The sequence below is a fragment of the Rhinatrema bivittatum genome, chromosome 6, assembly GCF_901001135.1.
Source record: "Rhinatrema bivittatum chromosome 6, aRhiBiv1.1, whole genome shotgun sequence".
Lineage (NCBI taxonomy): Eukaryota > Metazoa > Chordata > Amphibia > Gymnophiona > Rhinatrematidae > Rhinatrema > Rhinatrema bivittatum.
Genome location: NC_042620.1, coordinates 275,133,763 through 275,158,168, shown reverse-complemented (window position 1 = coordinate 275,158,168; position 24,406 = coordinate 275,133,763). Strand labels below are relative to the sequence as shown.

The following is a 24,406-nucleotide window of genomic DNA, read 5'->3' as shown; positions in this document are numbered from 1 at the left end:
AGGATTTAACCTGTAATCCCTTAATATTAACAATCAAGCCAGAAATATGGAGAATAACAGCAGCCCAGGTAAAGGACTTTCGCGGGTGGATGGAATGGATATATGGCCTAGGAGTAACTACAGCTGAGGAGCTGCTGAAGGGGAGGTTCAGAATTATGACCGTGAATAAAACAGACTATCTAAGCGGTATTGACCTTTACATTAAAACTCCATAATACATGCATTACCCTCCATACACACTCTCTCATTCATACCCAAACCTCACACTCAACATCCCTAAAAATAACCAACATGATCAATAATTATGCATCATTTAGCACCTATTAACTATTCACAATGTGTAGTCATGCTACCTCCACAAATTATTTCAATAATTATAACAATGTGCATGAAAATGGTTGCTTTCACATAAAAATTTGATAACACCCAACGAAGCTCTCGTTTCACCCGTTCATGCGGGCTTCTTCAGGGACTCTCTATTCACACAAACGCAACTCTGTTATGTTGATATGAATCATGTAGCTGACTTCTGATGCAGCGTGTTCATAATCAGATACAATCTTCTTTATAATGCTCTCAAAATGGCAGCAACACCGTGCATAGTATAGGGTCCTATAAGACATACACACAACTTATATTAAACCAGTGGTTCTCAACCTTTTTTCTGTCCGGACACACCTGACAGATGGTTCTCATATGCGTGACACACTGACCCATGATCGTCACAGGGCTAGATGTAAAAGTACAGTTTGCATCCACGGGAACCCCCCTGACCCACAATAATGGATGTAAAGCAGAATTATGACATTCCCCATACAACTCACCCTACAAAAAAGATGTTCTGGTGTCATCTCAGTAACAGCAACTCAAACTCCTTCTACTTCCAGGCTCAATAGCCCTACTTATGAAAAGACAGCAGTTTACCACCAATGCATGTCCTCTTGAGAAAACACAACAAATAAGACTGATACAAACGCTTACATGCTAGTAAAATATCTCGGTAACAGACACAGAACCGACCTAACATACTCCCAGGATCTGTAGTAATGCACATAAACTAATCCGCACACAGTTACACCTGTATTATGGAATACACTCAAACAGGAGCAACCCTATCTATGAAAAGGCAACACTACAAATATTAAATCAGGTCCTAAAAACCAATACACCTCTTATTAGGAAAACAGAACTAGCAAGCAGCTATAGATCCCCACACAGAAATAATTGTAAAACTATACTAATAAGCAGAATAAATGTTTCAAAACAGCTATGAACAGAATAACATCCAACAATTAAAAACTCATAAAAACTATTAAAAATTCTCCAAACACCAATAAAATATTTCAAAAAAAGCAGACACATCACATAATATTAAATAATTAAAATGGCAGTCAATCAAGAAAAATAAACTTAAAAAGCCACCTTTACTTACCCCCTCCAGCAGCTCTCCTACTCCTCTTCCATGCAGGCTGTAGCACACACCAGAAGCAGCAGTAGTTGCTAAGCTCTATACTCATGGTCCTCTTCCTTAGGGCCCATGTCTCTCACACACACACACCATATCAGTCATGCCCCCATGACCAGTTTCTGTCTCTCACACACCAATCATCTCCCAAACTGTCTTTGACAAACACACCAGTCACCTTCCTGAACAGTTTCTCTCATGCCATACACACACAGGCTTCCCACTCCTGTGTTCCATTTACATATATGGGCTTCTCACTCTCATAATCACTTTCTCTTTCTCACACACACTCACCAGTCTCTCACTGCCATGCTTGTTCTCTCCACATGCACAGGCTTCTCATTCCCATAATCACTTTCTTTCTCTCACACACATACACAAACACACACACCAGTCACCTGATCTCTTTCATGCATACACACACACAGGCTTTCCACTCCCATGTTCTCTTTCAGATATACAGGCTTCTCACTCCCATGCTGTGTCTCACACACACCCAGGTTTCTCACTCCCATGCTCACTCTTCATATGCACAGGCTTCTCATTCCCATAATACTTTCTTTCTCTTTCTCTCACACACACACATACACACACACTAGTCACCTGATCTCTCTCATGCATATACACACACAGGCTTCCCATTCCCATGTTCTCTTTCAGATATACAGGCTTCTCACTCCCATGCTGTGTCTCACACACACCCAGGTTTCTCACTCCCATGCTCACTCTTCACATGCCCATAATCACTTTCTTTCTCTCTCTCACATACACATAAATACACACCAGTCACCTGATCTCTCTCATGCATATACACACACACACACAGGCTTCCCACTCTCATGTTCTCTGTCTGATATACAGGCTTCTCACTCCCATGCTGTGTCTCACACACACCCAGATTTCTCACTCCCATGCTCACTCTTCACATGCACAGGCTTCTCATTCCCATAATCACTTTCTCTCTCTCTCTCTCTCTCTCACACACACACACACCAGTCACCTGATCTCTCTCATGCGTACACACACACACACACACACACACACACAGGCTTCCCACTTCCATGTTCTGTCTTACATATACAGGCTTCTCCCTCCCATGCTGTGTCTCACACACACCCAGGTTCTCACTCCCATGCTCACTCTCTTCAAATACACAGGCTTCTCATTCCCATAATCACTTTCTCTCTCTCACACACACACACCAGTCACCTGATCTCTCTCATGCATACACACACACACACAGGCTTCCCACTTCCATGTTCTGTCTTACATATACAGGCTTCTCCCTCCCATGCTGTCTCACACACACCCAGGTTCTCACTCCCATGCTCAGTCTCTTCACATGCACAGGCTTCTCATTCCCATAATCACTTTCTCTCTGTTACACACACACACACACACACACACCAGTCTCTCTCTCATTTCCATGCTCGCTCTCCACATGCACAGGCTTCTCATTCCCTGAATCACATTCTCTCTCTCTCTCACATTCACATACACACCAGTCACACAGTCACCTTACCAACCAGTCTCTCTCTCATACATGCACACACACACAGGCTTCCCACTCCCATGCTCTCTCTCACATAATCAGGCTTCTCACTCCCATGCTTTCTTTCACATACACCCCCACAACACCAGGCTTCTTACTCCCATGCTTTCTCACATACCCAGATTTCTCACTTCCATGCTTTTTCTCTCTTTCTCACACACACACACACACACACATACACATCAGTCACATCCCTGACTGTCTCACACTCTCACATACACATCAGTCATCTCCTTGAGCAGTCACTTTCATTGTCTCTCACATATACACAAACATCATCTCTCTGACCAGTTTCTCTCAATCACACACATGCTCTGGATCAAATACATTCTCTCACTTACACACAGGCTCTCAATCACACACACATTCTCTCACTTACACACTGGCTGGCTGGCTGCTTCTCTCTCTTTCTCTCACTCACTTCCTCTCTTCCCCCCACCCCCCCCCAGCACAAATAGTAGCTGCTGCAGCCTCCTCCTCCAGCCCCCGCAGGCCAAGAAGGAAGAATTCCATCAACCGCGGGAGGCTCATGCTGCTTTCCCGATAACCGGCTGCTTCAACTGCTCTGGGGGCCGATGATGCTGCTGCCGCTGCTACTTTATCACGCGGCACGGCTCTTTTCTTCTTCCCGCGCACCGCGTATCACTTCCTGTTCCGGGTCGGGGGGGGGGGGGGGGATGCAGGCATGAGAAGAAGAAAAGGCCAGCCACGGGTGCCACAGCTTCTTTTAGCGCTGCTGCCGTTCCCGCTGGGCTTGAATGTGCTGATAGCCCGGCGGCAACGGCAGCAGGGAAGAAAGAGCAGCGGGAGAGACCGGGAGCACGCGACACACCAGCAGGTGCTTGGCGACACACTGGTGTGTCGCGACACACCGGTTGAGAACCGCTGTATTTATTTATTTATTTATTTATTTAGGGATTTTATATACCGATTTTCTTGATACAGATCAAATCAACTCGGTTTACATAGAACAATAGTACATTAACAATAACTAGTCAAACCTCAAAAGAGGAGACAGATTGGGAGCAGAAGGTAAAAAGTTACATTATAACAAGGGTGAGTAACTTGGAATTAGAAATGAAGAGAAAGATAATCAAAGTAGAGAGATATAACAGAGAGAAGGGGCTTGAAGCCAACCTCAGGAGAATAACTCTAGCATTATAACATGATTATATGACATTCTGCTAGTTATTGAAGCACAGCTGATTGAATAATATCTTAGTAGAATATAGTCTAGGAGACAGGAAAGGCTCTACCGAAAAGCCAAGTCTTCAGTTTCTTTTTAAAATTTATGAGGCAGGTTTCCTGTCGGAGGTCTGGGGGTAGTGTATTCCAAATGGTGGGGCCTGCTGTTGAATTAAACAATACCTCTACCCAATCATCACCATAACAAGAAACAGTATCAGTTGTGCCAGCAAACATAAATTTGTTACCATATTCCAACCTTGATTACAATATATCAATTTCTTTTAAACAGCCATAGCAAGCTTATGCTTTAAATATCTTCTTGGCTTAATACACTTCCTTCGCAACTTGTAACTTCTTAGGCTACCAGAGCCTTCTCTGTCTGTAACAAATATATACATTGTCCCAGTTATCTTACCACACTCCACAAATTATACAAAGTTCCCCTATAAATTAAATATCCCACATTCCACATACTTGAAAGGCTTTACCCATATTATCAACAGTATATCAACGTCTCACCACCCTCATATTCACCGCGCTACTATGCATGGAGAACTTGATAATATACTGTTGATATACTGTTGATAATCAGGGTAAAGCCTTTCAAGTATGTGGAATATGGGATATTTAATTTATAGGGGAACTTTGTATAATTTGTGGAGTGTGGTAAGATAACTGGGACAATGTATATATTTGTTACAGACGGAGAAGGCTCTGGTAGCCTAAGAAGTTACAAGTTGCGAAGGAAGCGTATTAAGCCAAGAAGATATTTAAAGCATAAGCTTGCTATGGCTGTTTAAAAGAAATTGATATATTGTAATCAAGGTTGGAATATGGTAACAAATTTATGTTTGCTGGCACAACTGATACTGTTTCTTGTTATGGTGATGATTGGGTAGAGGTATTGTTTAATATAAGTTGTGTGTATGTCTTATAGGACCCTATACTATGCGCGGTGTTGCTGCCATTTTGAGAGCATTATAAAGAAGATTGTATCTGATTATGAACACGCTGCATCAGAAGTCAGCTACATGATTCATATCAACATGATAACAGAGTTGCGTTTGTGTGAATAGAGAGTCCCTGAAGAAGCCCTCATGAACGGGTGAAACGAGATCTTCGTTGGGTGTTATCAAATTTTTATGTGAAAGCAACCATTTTCATGCACATTGTTATAATTATTGAAATAACTTGTGGAGGTAGCATGACTACACATTGTGAATAGTTAATAGGTGCTAAATGATGCACAATTATTGATCATGTTGGTTATTTTTAGGGATGTTGAGTGTGAGGTTTGGGTATGAATGAGAGAGTGTGTATGGAGGGTAATGCATGTATTATGGAGTTTTATTGTAAAGGTCAATACCGCTTAGATAGGTGGTCTGATGTATTAGAAGAGGTTGAAATATTGTATGTATACATTTAATAAAAAATTATTTGTGGAGATTTATATGTTGTAGGTCCTCTGGTTGTGGTTATATTGCATAGTACTGACAGAGGTATTGCACTATTATTGTTTACCTGTTGAGGTTTCCCCTATGTGCAGGGGTAGGTTAGAGTGTCAGTTGATTGAGCCAGTTAATATATAGACATCAATATGCATAGTTATTCAGATCAAGCTTCCACAGAAATTATTGCAGGCTTTAGGCTATTTGACAAACCAGCTGTTGTACCGACCAGTGAGGGAGATTGGAACATGTTCATTAAGTCAAAGAGGAAATTGATCCGTATGGAATTACAAGCGGCCACTTTAGGGGAGTATGTCCACTGTAATAGGATACCCAAAGGTCTCAGGATGATTAAAGAACCCCATTTATTCTCTACGGATGAGGCCTTTGTCGAACGTTGGAATTCCATATTAAATAAGTGTAGTCATGACTTGATGATTTTAATTGTAGCGAACATTAAAACTCAATTAGAAGAACTACATAAGGAGATTGATTTAGAAGCCTCTAAATTACAAACAACTTTTTCAATTGAGGCATTTAATTCGCATTTGGAAGAACATTGTAATGAGATCGAACAAATGAAATTATCTAAATTTCAACGTGACGGAAAGGACTATACTACAGGATACGTGTATCCGTGGATGCAAATTAGGAGAATCCATAAATATAAACATAAAGGTAATTTCTCTTCTTCATCAGAAGATTCCTCTGATGGGGATGAGAATACCCAGGAGAGAGACAATTCAAGACAGGTACGTTTTAACCTATCAGAGAGTCATCATGATGAGAATTGCCCTAGTAAAGAAGGGATCACAATGAGAGGGAGAGGATCACGAGGAGACCACAATTATAAATCGAGGAAGACCTATGGCTATAGGGAGCCATATAATTTTCGACGGTAAAAGAGTCGATAAGACAGATTGTAATTTAGGTTTGAAAGAAAATGTAGTCAATCTGTCGTCTAAAACATTTGAGGATACTGTGTTAGATCTCCTTGGTAAAGGATTATCATTTATCCTGGTTAAAAAACACGATAGCTTTACTATGCAGATTGAGCTTCATAAGTTCTTCAGGCGCTTGAGACTGAGGGATTTCTTTGGCCCAAAACAAGAGGGATATAAGGCTGATAAACTATACAAACCTTCTAGTTGGTTGCCGATTGAACCTCCGAACCCATTAATTGTGGCATTCGAGACAGTGGTTATCCGAGAGATTAGTACCATTGAGAAGCAGAAAGAGTGGTTAAACTACAATATATCTATGCAGGATATGGATGTTATTCAACAACTATGTGAAGATACGAGTATTGTTATAAAAGGGGCAGACAAGGGGGGTGCCTTGGTTATAATGAATACGTGTGATTATGAAACTGAAGCTTGGACTCAGCTTAACAATACTGAATTTTACGAGCGTATAGATAATGATCCAGGAAGGGATATCATGATTCACATCAATGAGATTGTGTCTAATGCTAAGCGCCTTGGGTACATCACAAATAAAGAGGCAAGATTCTTGCAGATAGAGTCTTTTACTAGTCCGTATATATACTTTGCTCCTAAGATCCATAAATCGTTAGTGAAGCCCCCCAGACGCCCTATCGTCTCTGGGAGGGGCTCTGTTTTTGAAAATGCAGCCAAGTATATTGATCAATTATTACAACCTTTAGTTAAGGAGATTACATTGTATGTAATTTATAAGCATGACAGAACATCTAGAAGGGATCGGGCTATGCAGTAGAATAGTCACGGCAGACATTACTTCCCTATATACAAATATACCCCAACAGGAGGCATTGGCCATTATCAGTACATCTTTGACTAGAGCATGGATACGTCCAGCTAAGAGAATGGTGATTTGTCAGCTAGCAGAGATTATTATCACTAAATTTTATTTTCAGTTTCATGGGCATATATTTAATCAAATTAAGGGGATCCCCATGGGGTCTCCCCTTGCCCCCTCTGTGGCCTGTCTCTATGTGGGTACATTTGAGAACAAATATATTTATACATCACAGTATTTCTCACATGTTCGTTTTTTCAAAAGATATATTGATGACCTTTTTTTCGTTTGGGAAGGCAGCAGCCATACACTGGAACAATTTGAACAATATTTAAACTCATGTGATCCTCATTTACGATTTACTGTTCAATCTAGTACAGAACAGTTACCATTTTTGGATACTATGGTAACTTTACATGAGGGTAGATTAGTAATGACAATATATACTAAACCCACCGACCGAAACACCACATTACATTTTCAGAGTTTCCACCCTAAGAGGTTGAAAGAGAGTATACCAATTAGTCAATTCTTAAGGTACAAATGAATATGTTCTACGGTCAAGATTACAAGGATTGTGCAAAAGTATTAATGGCGAAGTTCAGGGAGAGAGGTTACCCTTTTAAATGTGTTAAACGGGCATATAAAAGGACATTGTATGCGAATAGAATTAATTTATTACAACCTAGTCCACGTAGTGAAGTTACAAGACCCATTTGCACTCTGCCTTTTTCAACTAAAGCTCAGCAAATTAAAAAGTGTATACTGAAACATTGGAAAATAGTACAAGCATTGCCAGGGTTTGAAGAACCCCCAATTTTTGCCATGCGGAGAGGGACTAACTTACGTTCTATGTTGTCTAAGTCAGTTACAGTGGAGATACAGGACCAGTGGGGTCAACATAAATGCACTGGATGTTCAGTTTGCGAGAATGTATTGGAAATCCAAACACTTCAAGTTTCTCAGCAGAGATAGCCCTTTGTTTTGAGAGGTAAATTTACATGTAATTCTTCAATGGTGATTTATGGTATTCGATGCCCATGTTGGCTGTTATATATTGGATACACAACACGAAAGATAAGATTATGAATCATAGAACATAAAAGTAGATTAAGAACAGGCAAAATAGGAGCTCATTTAAAATTTTTTGATACAACAATGTCAAACGAGTCAACAGGGAAATTTAACACATGTATTGCATAAGATTGAACAGAAATATATTTATCAATGGAATACAGTTCAACCATATGGTTTAAATGAGATGATAGAGTGGGAAGCGTTCTATCAGTAAGAATTGGCATTGAAGTTCTGATGGATTGGGGTGGTGGGTAGATTTTGGTTAAAACATCTGTAATATAATATTCATATAGGATTGTATTAACATTGACATGTATCCGGTACAACAAACATTGATTGGTATAGCTATGAATGATTCTAGATGGTAGGGTGCCTCGGTAATGTATGTTTAATTTGATTGGGCTAGTGTTTATTGCAGACATATACGTTAGTGTAAAAAAATCTGCCATGGTGTAATTTAGAAGTGTTCTACAATATGGTGGCTTTTATTAGGGGATTGCATATTGCTGGCATGGATAACATGTTTATGCAGCGATGTGGGAAGTCCTGCTACGTATGATAATCATGTTAGAGGTTCCCCGGTTTTTTAGAGAAGTCCGGAGGTAGTATGTGTATGTGAGGGTTTTGTCCTGCAGTAAAGTTTATTGAATTGATGTCGTAGAAGGTAATGGGTGAACCTTATTGGTGGAGAGTCCATTCAAAGGGACGGTGAAAAGTAGCGCGGAAAGCATTCTTTGATCGCAGTGAGACACAGATGGAGTCTCTTTTGTACGCTATTACAAGGTTAAGAGCGGTGGATGTTAGTACGCTAACGCTGGAGAGAGAGATCGCTGAGACCCCATTTGTAGACAAAAATTGGGTAAGTTCTCCATGCATAGTAGCGCGGTGAATATGAGGGTGGTGAGATGCTGATATACTGTTGATAATCAGGGTAAAGCCTTTCAAGTATGTGGAATGTGGGATATTTAATTTATAGGGGAACTTTGTATAATTTGTGGAGTGTGGTAAGATAACTGGGACAATGTATATATTTGTTACAGACGGAGAAGGCTCTGGTAGCCTAAGAAGTTACAAGTTGTGAAGGAAGCGTATTAAGCCAAGAAGATATTTAAAGCATAAGCTTGCTACGGCTGTTTAAAAGAAATTGATATATTGTAATCAAGGTTGGAATATGGTAACAAATTTATGTTTGCTGGCACAACTGATACTGTTTCTTGTTATGGTGATGATTGGGTAGAGGTATTGTTTAATATAAGTTGTGTGTATGTCTTATAGGACCCTATACTATGCGCGGTGTTGCTGCCATTTTGAGAGCATTATAAAGAAGATTGTATCTGATTATGAACACGCTGCATCAGAAGTCAGCTACATGATTCATATCAACATGATAACAGAGTTGCATTTGTGTGAATAGAGAGTCCCTGAAGAAGCCCTCATGAACGGGTGAAACGAGATCTTCGTTGGGTGTTATCAAATTTTTATGTGAAAGCAACCATTTTCATGCACATTGTTATAATTATTGAAATAACTTGTGGAGGTAGCATGACTACACATTGTGAATAGTTAATAGGTGCTAAATGATGCATAATTATTGATCATGTTGGTTATTTTTAGGGATGTTGAGTGTGAGGTTTGGGTATGAATGAGAGAGTGTGTATGGAGGGTAATGCATGTATTATGGAGTTTTAATGTAAAGGTCAATACCGCTTAGATAGGTGGTCTGATGTATTAGAAGAGGTTGAAATATTGTATGTATACATTTAATAAAAAATTATTTGTGGAGATTTATATGTTGTAGGTCCTCTGGTTATGGTTATATCCCAAAATAATAAAAACAGTAACAGTAGATGAGCTAAGTAAAACCCTAGAAATAGAGACAGGATATGGATAATTGAATGTCTCGATGGAATGGGTCAAATATACTGTAAAGTCCCTGAATAAGACTGACTGCTATGTTTGTGCAGCCGGGAAACCCATTACCCAAATTGTGCCAGTTTCCTTTGGGTGGGATAACCGCTCTGAAGACATGAAATGTATCCTGGCTCTATACCAAGAAGAAACAGCCTGAAACGACACCAAATGCACCCAGATGGCACTTCGGTTTCCAGTCCTGAAATCACAGCAATGGCGAACGCCTCTAACTTTCTCCCCAAGCATGGGAAAGCAAATTTCTTGCATCTCAAGGCAGGGAATATTGCATTCCCAGCATTTAGGAGAATTGGAAGGTTGTAAGGCTGTGCAGAATGTGTCAGGGGAAAAGGAAAGGCAGACCTACTCCAGTCTAAAATTCGCCACAATGGACTTGTGGTGGTATTGTGGAGAAAGAAGAGTTTGGGCAACGTTACCCCCCAAATGGGCTGGCACATGCGCAGTGGTACAATTGGCAATCCCCTTCACCCTGGCATTCAAAACAGACAGAGAAAAAGAAGGAGGTAGGACAAAAAGAGAAATACTTAAGGAAATTATGGATAAAATAGAAAGGAAAACACCGAAGTTAGGGGAAAACAAAGTGAAGGGATTCTTTGATGGAGAAATATATTTAGATGCAATAGGAGTTCCCCAGGGGGTCCCTAATGAATTCAAAGCCAGAAACCCAGTAGCTGCAGGATTTGAGTCTATATTCCCATGGGTCACAATCAATAAAAATGTAGACTGGATCAATTACATCTATTACAACCAACAACGGTTCATCAATCATAGTAGGGAGGTGGTCCGAGGCGTAATTGAACAGCTTGCAGCCACAAGTAGGATGACCTGGGAAAATAGAATGGTCCTAGACATGATGTTACCAAATAAGGGAGGGGTATGTGTAATGTTGGGAGGAGAATGTTGTACATATATCCCTAACAATACGGCCCCAGATGGATCAATCACCAGGGCCCTACAAGGACTCACCGCATTGTCTGAAGAGTTTGCTAGAAATGCAGGAAAGGAGGAAACCCCAGCAACAGGATGGTTTGAGAGTGTGTTTGGGAAATGGAAGCATGTGATAGCACAAATATTAACCACCTTGGGAATAGTAGCAGGAGTCTTGGTTGCTGTGGGCTATTGTCTTATACCATGTGCGAGAGGCCTAACACAGAGATTGATTGAGACAGCACTAGCCAATAAGATACTCGTAGAGCCAATGAAATTATGGGAAAGACCGCTGAACAAAGGATATATCAGGAAATGGTAGGAGAACAGGGAATTTATCAGGAGATGAAAGAAATAGAAGCTAAGGAATCAGGTGATTACAAAGGCCCTGAAGAGGACCCTGAGAGGTATATGTGTATATGTGTGTGTTAGCAAACAAAACATATAAAAATAAAAAGGAGGGACTGTAAGAAATGGAGTCTGGATGTTGCTATCACATTAATAATGATAAATATAAAATGCTTTGTATGGCCTATCCTATGCTGCTATAAGCTTATAATCAAGACAGTGCTAAAAATTGAGTAGGAAGAACTGACTGCTAGAATTATACTCAAAGCTTGCTAAACATAGTAGATAGAACTAAAGTGAATATCAAAAATTGTAACTTTTACAAAGAAATTATAAGAAAGCATAATCTTTGTTTGTTAGAAATCATTTAGTCTGTCTGACACAGTCATTGCGAAAAAGGGAACTTAAGCTGTGCAAATGTAACGAAGCCGGAAGGCTTCATTAAAGATAACAGTATCAAAACACATTCTCCAGAAATTCCCTCTTATAGAAACACAATACCTGAGTAAAAATCCCCTTGTCATTAAGACCATGATAGGAGCCTGAAAGATAAACAGGCCTAAGTAATGAAACAAAGTGTACATTTGCCTGCAAAGCTGCTGAGAAGTTACTTCTCTCTGCAGAAACCGTTAGCCATGATATTAAGAAACATTAAAAAAGGCAATGTTGAAAGCATACCCCCCTCACTTGTTCCAGAGGAAACAGGTGCAAGCTGCTAGATTTAGGGAAGTACAGAGAAAGCAGCCCCCTCCTACCCCCCTCTCTTCTCCCCCTTAAGCCCCTCCCCCCCTGAAATGTACCAGGACACAGAAAAACAAGTTAACCGCAAGGCTTAAAAGAGGAACTAAAATGGGTATATAAGACCCTCTGTAATCAGTAGCAAGCATGCCTGCATTACTGACACCTGCTGGTATTGGCTTTGTGTGCATCCATTTGCAAATGCTGAATAAAGACTTATTTCGCTGAATATTTTATTGTTCACTGTCTTATCACTCCAGAGAAAGAATAGTGTTCTCTTACTTCCCACACCCTGTAGCTGCCTTGCAAAGGTCCAGTAAAGATGTGCAATAGACGCTACAGTGGCTCTAACTTGATGTGCTTTAACTGAACCCGCCAGTTGAGTAGGATGTGCCGAGCAACAAAACTGAATGCATTTTGTTAACCTTGAAAAATGATTTAACTTATGTGCTTTGGCGAGATTGTTTCTCATGCAATACCTCTGGATCCTGAATTTCCATCGCAGTTTCTTTATCCAAGAAAGTAACTTGACTGTAAAGTCTATTGATGATTTCAATTACTTTGGATAGAGTCTCCTCCTTTACTAGGTCTTGCATCAACCCTGAAATAAAAACCAAAGAGTACCTAAGTGCAAACAGCAACAAAATGGGCAGAAATAAAAGGCATAAGAATATGAGAAACCTCATACTGGGTCAGATCAATGGTCCTTTGAACCTAGCATCCTCTCACCAATAGCGGCTAATCCAGATCATCAGGAAGTATCCATCAGATGCATCCCAGCTCCTGGCAATAAGGAGAAATTACTACTTACCGGATAATTTCCTTTTCTTCAATGAAGACAGGTTAATCCAGGACCAGTGCACGTCCATCATCAGATGGAGACAGAGCAAAGCTGACTTCATGCTATATATACCCCTGCAGTGACATCAGCCCACCAGTATTCTCTGCAAACGCCAACTGTGAACAACTAAACAATACATGAAATGTAGGGACGAGATCTAACCCCTTTAACGGTTTTGTAGCAACTTGTGACCTCTCAAGGCATAGGGGCCTTGAAACTGTGAAATTTGTTTTATTCTTGTACCATTGTAGCAACATAGGAAAAAAGCAAGTTTGCTTACCGTAAACGGTGTTTCTGTAGATAGCAGGATGAATTAGCCATGCTGTCATGGGAACTGTTTATCAGGGCCCAGGAGGTGGAGTTTCTAAGTAGAGTTCAGCACTTTGCTCTGTACAGCTGTGCATGCCTTCCCACACAGAAAAACAGTCTCTCCTCAGTCTGTGATTAAGCAGTGCATGAAATAAGTTTGGTATGTCGACTATCCAGGGAAGTGGGTGGATCAGCATGGCTAATTCATCCTGCTATCTACGGAAACACCATTTACGATAAGCAAACTTGCTTTTTCCTCATTGATAGCAGGGCTGAATTAGCCATGCTGTCATGGGAGTCCTAAGCTCCCGATCACGCTATGTTGTTTGTGTCCATGTGTCATGCGTGATCTAGTCCTGGTGGGTAGTCATGTTGTTATGGTACATAATATAGAGAAAATAGTTCTTGTTACCCAGTGAGTGTACCTTGTAATTACGTTGATACAGATTGTAGAATGGCTCGTCCCAACTTGGCTTCATCAGATGTCTGCTGATCTAAGCAGTACTGGGACGTAAATGTATGAAGGGATGACCATGTAGCCGCCTTGCAAATGTCCAAGGGCTGCACGTGCCATAGATGTGCTATTCAGGTCACGACCGCTCTTACTTGATGCGCGTTTGGATGAGAAGACAAAGTTAAATTCTTTTTCTGGTAGCAGAATTGAATGCATTGTGCAATCCAGCTGGAGATGGTACGTTTAGCTACAAGAAGTCCCGGTGCGTTTGGGTTGAACGCCATGAATAACTGCGAAGTTCGTGATTCTGACTGTGTCCTCTTCTTGTAATAGGCTAACGCCCTTTAAGTCCAATGTGTATAACAGTCTTTCCCTGTCATTCTGATGAGGCTTGAGAAAAAACGTTGGCAATTCTATAGATTGATTTAAGTGGAATTGAGAAATCACCTTCGGGAGGAATGATGGATAAGTCTGAAGTTACAGCTTTGTGATAGTAAAATTGTAGATATGGGCTATAATGTACTAACGCTTGGAGTTCGCTGACTCTGCGTGCTGACATGAGTGCCACCAAGAAGACTATTTTTCCATGTAAGGTATTTGATGTGGGCTGAGTCTATCGATTCAAATGGCGACAGCATCAGCTGTTCCAAGACTAAATTGAGATTCCATGGGACCGGAGGTTTGGAGATCGGTGGCCTTAGGTGTGATAGGCCCTTGAGAAAACGAGATATCACTGGATGGTATGATATGGGTTGGCCGTGATGTGGTCTATGATACGCCGCTATAGCGCTGAGATGGACTCTGATCGAAGATGTTGCTAGGCCCGCCATATATAACGTGTGTAGGTAATCTAGCAAGATTTCCGGAGTACAACCTAAGGAATGTAGGCCTTTGGATGTGCACCAGGCCGAATATCGTTTCCATTTAAATCCATAATTTCTTCTTGTAGATGGTTTCCTGGATTCTACCATTATCTCCTGTGCTGAAACTGAGATGCCCTGCTCTGTCAGGAGGATCCACTCAACCTCCAATCTGTTAAGTGAAGAGAGGAATGCATTGAGTTAGGAGGGTCCCTCCTTCTTATGATAAGAGGTCCACTCGGTTCGGCAATGTGATTGGTTCCTCGATGGAGAGATTTTGAAGGTAGGTGTACCACGGCTGTCGGGGCCAATCCGGTGCTATTAGTATTAGTTCTCTCGTGATTAGAGGTATTGGAGGAAATGTATACATGAGGCTCTCTGTCCAAGGAATCAGAAAGCCTTCTTGAGACGTCCGTTGATGGCTGACCCACACTGAGCAGAAACGAGGAACTTTTGCATTTTCTTCTTTGGCAAAGAGGTCCATCGTCGGTACTCCCCACTTGGCCAAGATTCCTAGAGCCACTTGTTGGTTCAGTGACCATTCGTGAGGGTAGAAAATTCTGCTTAACCTGTCCGCCTGAGTATTGATGACACCTGGGAGATAGGTTGCTTGAAGGTGGATGGAGTGACGATGTGCGTGATCCAAAATTTGCATCGTTTTCCTTGCAAAGGGACCATGAATCTGACCCTCCTTGCTTGTTTATATAATACATTGCTACCTGGTTGCTGGTATATACCATTACCCGACGACCCTGGAGCTGGGGAAGGAAAATTTGTAACGTATGCCATATTGCTCTGAGCTCCAGGAGATTTATCTTCAGATACTGTTCTGTGGAGACCATTGACCTTGCGTCTGTAGTTGGTCCAAATGCGCTCCCCAGCTCTTGCAAGAGGCGTCTGTTGTAAGTACTGTGTTGTGTGGGGGAGTACTAAATAAGGCACCTTTGATGAGTGTCATCCCATTGAGCCACCACTCTATATCCTTTGTCATTTCTGACATTAGAACAACTCTCTTCGTTAATGGTTGTGAGTGTTGCTTCCATTGACACTTCAACCCCCACTGTAGACGACGCATGTATAACCTTGTGTTGGGTACGGTGTCAATATCTGCAGCCATGTGCCCCAGTACTGTGAGTATCTGATGCGCTGAAGGATGTTTCGTAAATTTGAGAGAACGCAAGAGACGCTGCTTCTCTAATTTTCTTTCCCGTGGTAGGAAAGCTCTGGTTCACGTAGTGTCCAAACGAGCTCCTACGAATTGGAGAATTTGTGTTGGGTTTAAAGTGGATTTTTGGTAGTTGACTACCAGCCCCAAGGGGTCCAAGCACTGGATCGTTTGGTGGAGATGGCTGTTGAGCATTTCGGGATTCGAAGCTATCAAAAGCCAATCATTGAGGTATGGAAATATTCGTAGGCCTTGTTGGCGTAGGTGTTCCACCACCACTGCCATGCACTTCGTGAAGACTCTGGAAGCTGCTGATAGGCCAAACAGAAGGACCTTGTATTGGTAGTGCTTGTCCTGGAACTGGAAGGACAGGTAACGCCACGAAGATTGGTTGATAGGTATATGGGTATATGCATTCTTCAAATCTATCGAGCACATCCAATCATTGGGTTGAAGAAGTGGTAGAATGGTTTTTAAGGATACCATCTTGAACCTTTCTTTAAGTAAGTGTTTGTTCAACTCGCGAAGATCCAGAATCGGTCGGTGGCCACCTGATTTCTTGGGAATTAGGAAATATTTATTTGGGTTTTTTTATATACTGATATTCAACTAGAGTCATCACATCAGTGTACATATAACAAAAAGTTAGAAATGTTACATTGTAATAATCATAACAGTGAGAAAACTAAATGTAAAAAGAGAAGAAAAAATAAAAAATGTGTGAAAAAGAAGTATTGAGAAATAGTTAAAATGAGATTAGAAGAATAATACGATTTATCATGTTGAGTATGCTTTTTGAAAAAGCCATGTTTTCAGTTCTTTTTTTAAAAGATTGCGAAGAAGGCTCAAGTCTTAAATCAATTGGTAGGGAATTCCATAGTATTGGGCCAGCAATTGAGAAGGCACGTTGTCTTGTTGAGATGAGATGGTATCTTTTAGGAGATGGAATTTCGAGGAGGCCAGTGTTTGTGGAACGTAAAGTGATTGAAAAGTGAGTGTTGTATCCATCCAGTTAGACTTATTATTGTATAAAGCTTTATGAAGTATGGTGAGTAAAACCCTTTGTTCCAGGCATGATGTGGAATAACTTGAATTGCCCGCTGTTGTTGAAGGGATGTTATTTCCTAGCTTGGGTTGATGTACTCTTGTGATCCTGGACGTCAGATGAGGAAGGTGAAGTTTGGTTAAAAACTGAAGATGGTAGCCTTGCTGAACAATTTCCAAAATCCAACGATCTGTTGTTATGGCTCTCCACTCTAAGAAGCACAATGTTATTCTGACCAGTGGAGTTGGTTGTAGTGGTGGTGGTCACATCATTAAAAAGAAGGGGGTTTCTTGGCCGAAGACAGTGGTTGTTGGCTCTGGGTATGCTGATTCCTAGGCCGTCCTCTCCTATGCTGCAGCGGTTGTTGTTGTGCGCACTGCGGTGGATTGTATGTGGGAGGTCGATAAATTGGGTACTGACGGAATGGCCGACGTTGATATTGTTGTCTACGGAGTGGAGCAAAAAAACGTCATTGTGCGGAGTACGTAGCCGGATTTATTAATGATTGTACAGCTACTGATTGCTCTTTCAAATTGGACACTATTTCTTGAAAACGATCCCCGAATAAGTTATCCCCTTTGCACAGCAAGTTTGCTAACTTGTTGTGCACATCTTCACAGATTGCACTTGCACAAAGCCAAGCCATCCTTCTAGCCGCTATTACTGATGCGGAAGCTCGTAAAGAGGTCTCAAACGCCTCATACACAGTGCACAGGAGGAGTCAGATGCCCTTTTCCATATCCTGGACCGATGAAATAGTGGTCGCTGTAGATTGGTCAGCTGCTGGAAGTATGGCTTTCATGGACTGTAAGCATTTGTACAAATACTGTCTAATGTAAAATTGAAACTGTTGTATTCTGGCTGAAAGCATCGCAGCTGGGAACACCTTCCTAGCGAAATCATCCAAATAACGGTGTTCCTTACCCGGGGGTGTTGATGCATGTAATTTGGACTTTTTTGCTCGTTTCATGGCCGATTCCACCACAATTGATGAATGTGGGGGCTGTGGAAGCAAGTAGAAAGGTGACTACTTCATTTTGAATTTTAGATCTGCCTTCCTTGAGACTGGGGGGAATAGTGAAAGGTGTCTCCCATGAATTTCTAGAACTGAATCTAGTACTTTATGTGAAGGTAACGAGGTGGGTTCAGCTGGCAAGTCAAAGATTCTGAGTAAGCCCAATATTTCCACCTTCAGATCTGGAATCTTCTGTATTTCTAAGTGTAGGACAGATCCCATCTTCTCCAAGAACTTAGGATATGACAAATCCTCCGGCGGAGAATATGGTTCGGGCAGATCCTCCGATGGGTACCCTGTAGACGTGTCCGGAGATGTCTGAGGAGAGTCGGGAGCTAATGGTAGAGGAGACTCTCGCACAGGGTGTTGAGGCTCCAATGGTTGGGGCGAAGGGTCCCTCGGTGAAGGCGAGACCGGGCGTTCCGGGGACGACAGTCTCATCGGTGATTCTGGTGCACTAGTTGTAGGCGAGGGAGGTAGAGTAAAGGTAGATTGTAGCATCTCAAAAAATCCTGAGCGTGCTACAGATAACTGGGAGAACGCTTGTTGAGTCTAAGGCGGCATGTGTGGTTTGGACTGTCACTTAGGACCCGCCACTGGTAGTGCCGCCAACAGTATCTCTGAATCTGGAGCCCCAGACTGTCTTTTCTACGGGTGTAAGTCTCCTGTGACCTTTCTCTTCTTTGTCAACGGCTCTTGGAGAGTATATGATAGAGGTGTTAAAATCATGAGAGGTCTAGAACAGGTTAATGTGAATCAGTTATTTACGCTTTCAGATAATAGAAAGACTTAACTCCATGAACTTAGCATGTGGCACATTTAAAACTAATCTGAGAAAGTTCTTTTTCACTCAACGCACAATTAAACTCTGGAATTTGTTGTCAGAGGATGTGGTTAGTGCAGTTAGTGTAGCTGTGTTTAAAAAAGGATTGGATAAGTTCTTGGAAGAGAAGTCCATTACCTGCTATTAATTAAGCTGACTTAGAAAATAGCCACTGCTATTACTAGTAACAGTAGCATGGAATATGCAAGTTTGCTTACCGTAAACGGTGTTTCCGTAGATAGCAGGATGAATTAGCCATGCTGTCATGGGATCTGTCAATCAGGCCCGAGAGGCGGAGCTTGTCAAAGCAGAGATTAGACTTTTGGTCTCTGCAGCTGCACGTGTGTTCCCATGCAGGAAAGTAACAGATTCTCCTCAGTCTGTGATTAAGCTGTAGTGTAGTCGAAGTAACAGATTCTCCTCAGTCTGTGATTAAGCTGTAGTGTAGTCGAAGAGACAGCGACTGCCAGGGAGGTGGGTGGGTCAGCATGGCTAATTCATCCTGCTATCTACGGAAACATTGTTTACAGCAAGCAAACTTGCTTTTTCCCATTGATAGCAGGGCTGAATTAACCATGCTATCATGGGAGTCCCAAGCTCCCGATCATGTTGTTTTTGATATATATGTTTGTACATGATCATTAACAATGTGGCAGTCACTGTGAACAAGAGGATAGAGATTGCAGGATTGTGTGCCCTATCTTCGCATCAGTGGCTGCTTGTTGATCAAGGCAGTAGTGAGATGTGAAGGTATGGAGCGATGACCATGTGGCTGCCTTACAAATGTCTATGTGTTGTACATTTTTAAGGTGTGCCAAGGAGGCCGCCACTGCTCCGACTTGGTGGGCTTTAGGAACAGAATATAACTGTAGTTTCTGCTTGCCGAAGCAAAATGTGATGCATTGTACTATCCAGCTGGAGATGGTGCGTTTAGCCACTGGTAGTCCAGGTGCCTTCGGGTCAAAAGAGACAAAGAGTTGAGAAACCCGGGAGTCCGAGTTTGTTCTGTCTTTGTAGTATGCCAAGGCTCTTTTGCAATCTAGTGTATGCAGTCATTTTTCCCTATCATTTGCATGAGGTTTAGGGAAAAAGATGGGTATTTCTATGGTTTGATTGAGATGAAATTGAGAAACCACTTTTGGTAGGAAAGATGGGTGAGTTTGGAGAACCACCTTTTGGTGATGAAACTGTAAATATGGAGAGTAATGGACCAAGGCTTGTAATTCACTAACTTGTCGTGCTGATGTTACTGCAACCAGGAATACCACCTTCCATGTGAGGTATTTAATGTGTGCCGAGTCCATTGGTTCAAACGGGGAAAGCATGAGCTGTTCCAGAACTATGTTGAGGTTCCACAGAACTGGAGGCTTAGAGATCGGAGGACGAAGGTGAGTTAGCCCCTTAATGAAACGAGATAGTAAGGGGTGATTTGATATAGGAACATTGTTAACTGGTCTATGATATGCGCCTATGGCGCTGAGATGAACTCTAATGGATGATGTTGCGAGACCAGCTGCGTATAGTGTATGAAGATAGTCTATAAGTAGCTCAGGTGAGCAGTCCAATGGTGGTACGCCTTTGGAAATACACCAGGTAGCATAGCGTCTCCATTTATAGCTATAATTTTTCCTGGTTGAGACTTTCCTTGATTCTAACAAGATGAACTGTGCCGAAGTGGAAACTCCCTACTCTGTTAGAAGGAGCCTCTCAATCGCTACGCTGTCAAATGGAGAGACGAATGGAGTGGATGTAGAAGCGTCCCCTGATCTTGGCAGAGAAGATCTGGACGATTCGATAATCGAATTGGGTCCGTGATGGATAGTTGGAGAAGAAAACTGTACCGGGGCTATGAGTATTAGTTGAGCTTTGTCCGTTATGCACTTTTGAATTGTCCTTGTTATGAGTGGTATGGGAGGAAAGGCATACAGGATGCCTGTCGTCCACGGAATGAGGAAGGCTGCCTGAGCGATCCTGAATTGGCTTGGTCTTATCGAGCAGAATTCAGGAACTTGAGCGTTGATTTCCGTTGCAAAGAGATCTATCGCAGGGGTCCCCCACTGCATGAAGATGTCTTGGGCGACTTGCGAATTGAGTGCCCATTCGTGAAGATGAAAGATGCAGCTTAGCCTGTCCGCTCTTGTGTTTGCCACTCCTGGTAGGTAAGTTGCATGCAGATGTATGCAATTCTGGTGAGCATGTTTGAAGATTGTCAGGGCCTCCTTGCAAAGGGACCATGAAACAGACCCTCCTTGCTTGTTGATATAAAACATTGCCACTTGATTGTCTGTGTAGATCATGAGCCTGCATCCCTTTAAGTGAGCTTGAAACACTTGTACCGCATTTCGAATTGCTCTGAGCTCCAATAAGTTTATCTGCAGGGTTTGCTCGGAGATTGTCCATAACCCTTGGGTTTCGTAAATTTCGAGATGTGCTCCCCCATCCCTTGCGAGACGCATCTGTTGTTAAAACTGCGTTGTGAGGAGGACTGAATAATGCTCCTTTGGACAGGGTGGAGTCTAGGAGCCACCATGTTATGTCCTGTTTCATCTCAGATGTCAACAATAACCTCTGTGTCAACGGTTGTGAGTGTTGTTTCCATTGACATTTTAGTCCCCATTGCAGGCGTCTCATGTGTAGCCTGGTGTTGGGCACCGTGAAAATAGCCACAGCCATGTGGCCGAGGACTACTAAAATTTGTCTCGCTGATGGCATTTGAGTGTTGTTCAACGAGAAGAGAAGTTGACATAGTTGTGTTATTTTTTCTGTTGGGAGATATGCCCAGTTGTGAACAGTGTCCAGGCCTGCTCCTATAAACTGCAGTCGTTGTGATGGTTGGAGATGTGATTTCTGAAAATTGATCATTAGTCCCAATTCCTGTAAACAGTGTATCACCCTTTGGAGGTGATCGAGTATGATGTCTGGGGTCAAGGCTATGATTAGCCAATCGTCCAGATATGGAAAGATGGTCATACCCTGTTGTCTGAGATGAGCCACCACCACAACCATACATTTAGTGAAAACCCTGGGTGCAGCCGATAGTCCAAAGGGGAGAACTTTGTATTGGTAATGTTGATGACCGTAGCGAAAGCTAAGAGGATGGATGGATTGGAATATGTGTGCAAGCATCCTTTAGATCAGGGGTCGGGAACCCATGGCTCGTGAGCCAGATATGGCTCTTTTGAGGGCTGCATCTGGCTCGCAGACAAGTGTCGCCACACTTTCCCGCTGACCCAGCTGCTCCCAGGTCCTCCTCCGCCCGGGCTTAAAATGCTGTCAGCCCGGGCGGAACGCGGCAGGACAGCTGGAGTCAGCGGCACCGGCGTGCTCTCTTCTTCCCACCCCCCCGCGGCCCGGAAGAGGAAGTGGAGAGTATCGAGTGCGTGCGCGGCAAGAAGAGGCCACGCTAGTGCGCTCGGCATCAGCCCGAAGAAAAGAAGACTGCAGCGCGACTCGGAGGAAAATGAAGAGCTTCAACTGCGGCCGATGGGACTCCGCCTCCGCGAGGGCTGAAAATGAAGAGGTTAGCGTTGGGAGAAGGCTGCTGCTGCCGCGAGTTCCCGGGGTGGGGGTGCGGGTGCGGGAGAGAGAGAGTGAATGAGCGAGCAACACACATGCTTGCTCGCTCATTCACTCTCTCTCTCCCCCACCCCGGGAACTCGCGGCAGCAGCAGCCTTCTCCCAAAGCTAACCTCTTCATTTTCAGCCCTCGCGGAGGCGGAGTCCCATCGGCCGCGGTTGAAGCTCTTCATTTTCCTCCGAGTCGCGCTGCAGTCTTCTTTTCTTCGGGCCGATGCCGAGCGCACTAGCGTGGCCTCTTCTTGCCGCGCACGCACCCGATACTCTCCACTTCCTCTTCCGGGCCGCGGGGGGGCCTATGTGTATGTGTGTGTGTGAGTGAGTGAGAGATTGCATGTATGTGAATGATTGAGAGCCTGTACATGTGAAAGAGTATGTCTGTGATTGAGAGCCTGCCTGTGAGAGAGAGAGAGCATGAATGTAAGTTTACCATTGGGAACCTGTATGTGTAAGTTTGTGATTGAAAACCTGTTTGAGTGAAAGAGTATGTGTGTATGATTGAGATCCTGTGTGTGTGATTGAGATCCTTGTGTGTGAGAGAGATCATATGTATGTATGATTAAGAGCCTGTGTGTATAAGTAAGAGAGAGAGCATGTGTATCTGTGTGTGATTGAGAGCTGATTTAGGTGAGGGAGCATGTGAGTATGTGAATGAGAGTCTGTGTGTGAGAGAAAAAGACAGCATGTATTTATGTGATTGAAAGCCTGTGTGTGTGTGTAAGCGTGAAAAGATAGACAGCATGTGTGTAAATGTGTAATTAAGAGCCTATATAAGTGAGAGAGAAAAAACATGTGTATATGTGAGTACGGAGAGCATGTGTGTATAGGTGTGTCATTGAGAGCCAGTGTGAGAGAGAGCGCTGGTATGTGACTGAGAGAGGAGAAAGTTCCAAGCAAACCACCCCACCTCCTGCTAATTCAGAACAATCTCAGGACACCTGGATATCAAACGTTTCCAGGTATGCAGAGCAAAAAAAATTTTGTATCCTTATTATTTTTCATTACTGGGTCTTTGTGTCTGCTATTTTGAAATATTTTGTTGGTATCTGGAAATGTTTTGTATGAGTTTTTTTAATTATTGGATATTCCACTCATCAGCTGTTTCGAAATATGTTCTTTTTGTTAGTACAGTTTTACTGCTGATGATTTTATATTTCTTGATTTGTTTTATAAGGATGGGTGATGTTTCTTTTTTCCTTTGTTACACTGCATACAGAGACTCTGGCTTGTTGCAGTTTCCAATTCAGTTTTTTCTGCATGCTTCTTGTTATGCGTTTTGGTCTCTTTATTCTATGTTAGGTGAGGGACAGCACGTGATTCAGGTGAGGTTTTCTGCTGGCGTGTAGTTTCTGTGTAGGACTCTATAGCAGCCTGGCTTGGTCCGTTTTCCTAATAGGAGATGTATTGGTGTCTTAAGGCCTGGTGTAATATTTTCAGAGACTTATTGTACTTTAAAAGTGTGATCTTACATAAAATGCACACATTTACTTGTATTTAGTTTTAAACATATTGTATGGCTCTCATGGAATTACATTTTAAAATATGTGGCGTTTATGGCTCTCTCAGCCAAAAAGGTTCCTGACCCCTGCTTTAGATCGATGAAACACATCCATTCGTTGGGTTGAATCAGAGGTAGGATCAATTTCAACAATACCATCTTGAATTTCTCTTTGGTCAGGAATTTGTTCAATTCCTGTAGATCTAATATGGGACGAAGGCCACCCGACTTCTTGGGTATGAAGAAGTATGGGGAATAAAACCCTGTTTGTCGGGTCTTCGGGAAAATCTGTTAAATGACTTGTTTGCGAAGCAATTTCCTCCCCCAGTTGTGGTTGGAAGCTTTGACTCTTTACAGTGGAAAGGTGAG

General features: G+C 42.4%; 1 protein-coding gene across 1 annotated transcript in view; it reads right to left on the bottom strand.

Annotated features, from left to right (window-relative positions):
* TEX11 (testis expressed 11) overlaps positions 1 to 24,406 on the bottom strand; it is a 974,891-nt gene that overhangs the window by 882,382 nt on the left and 68,103 nt on the right. Inside the window, exon 3 of the mRNA XM_029607248.1 lies at positions 12,931 to 13,052. Within this exon, the coding sequence (XP_029463108.1) occupies positions 12,931 to 13,052 (122 nt within the window). The remainder of the gene's footprint in view (positions 1 to 12,930; positions 13,053 to 24,406) is intronic.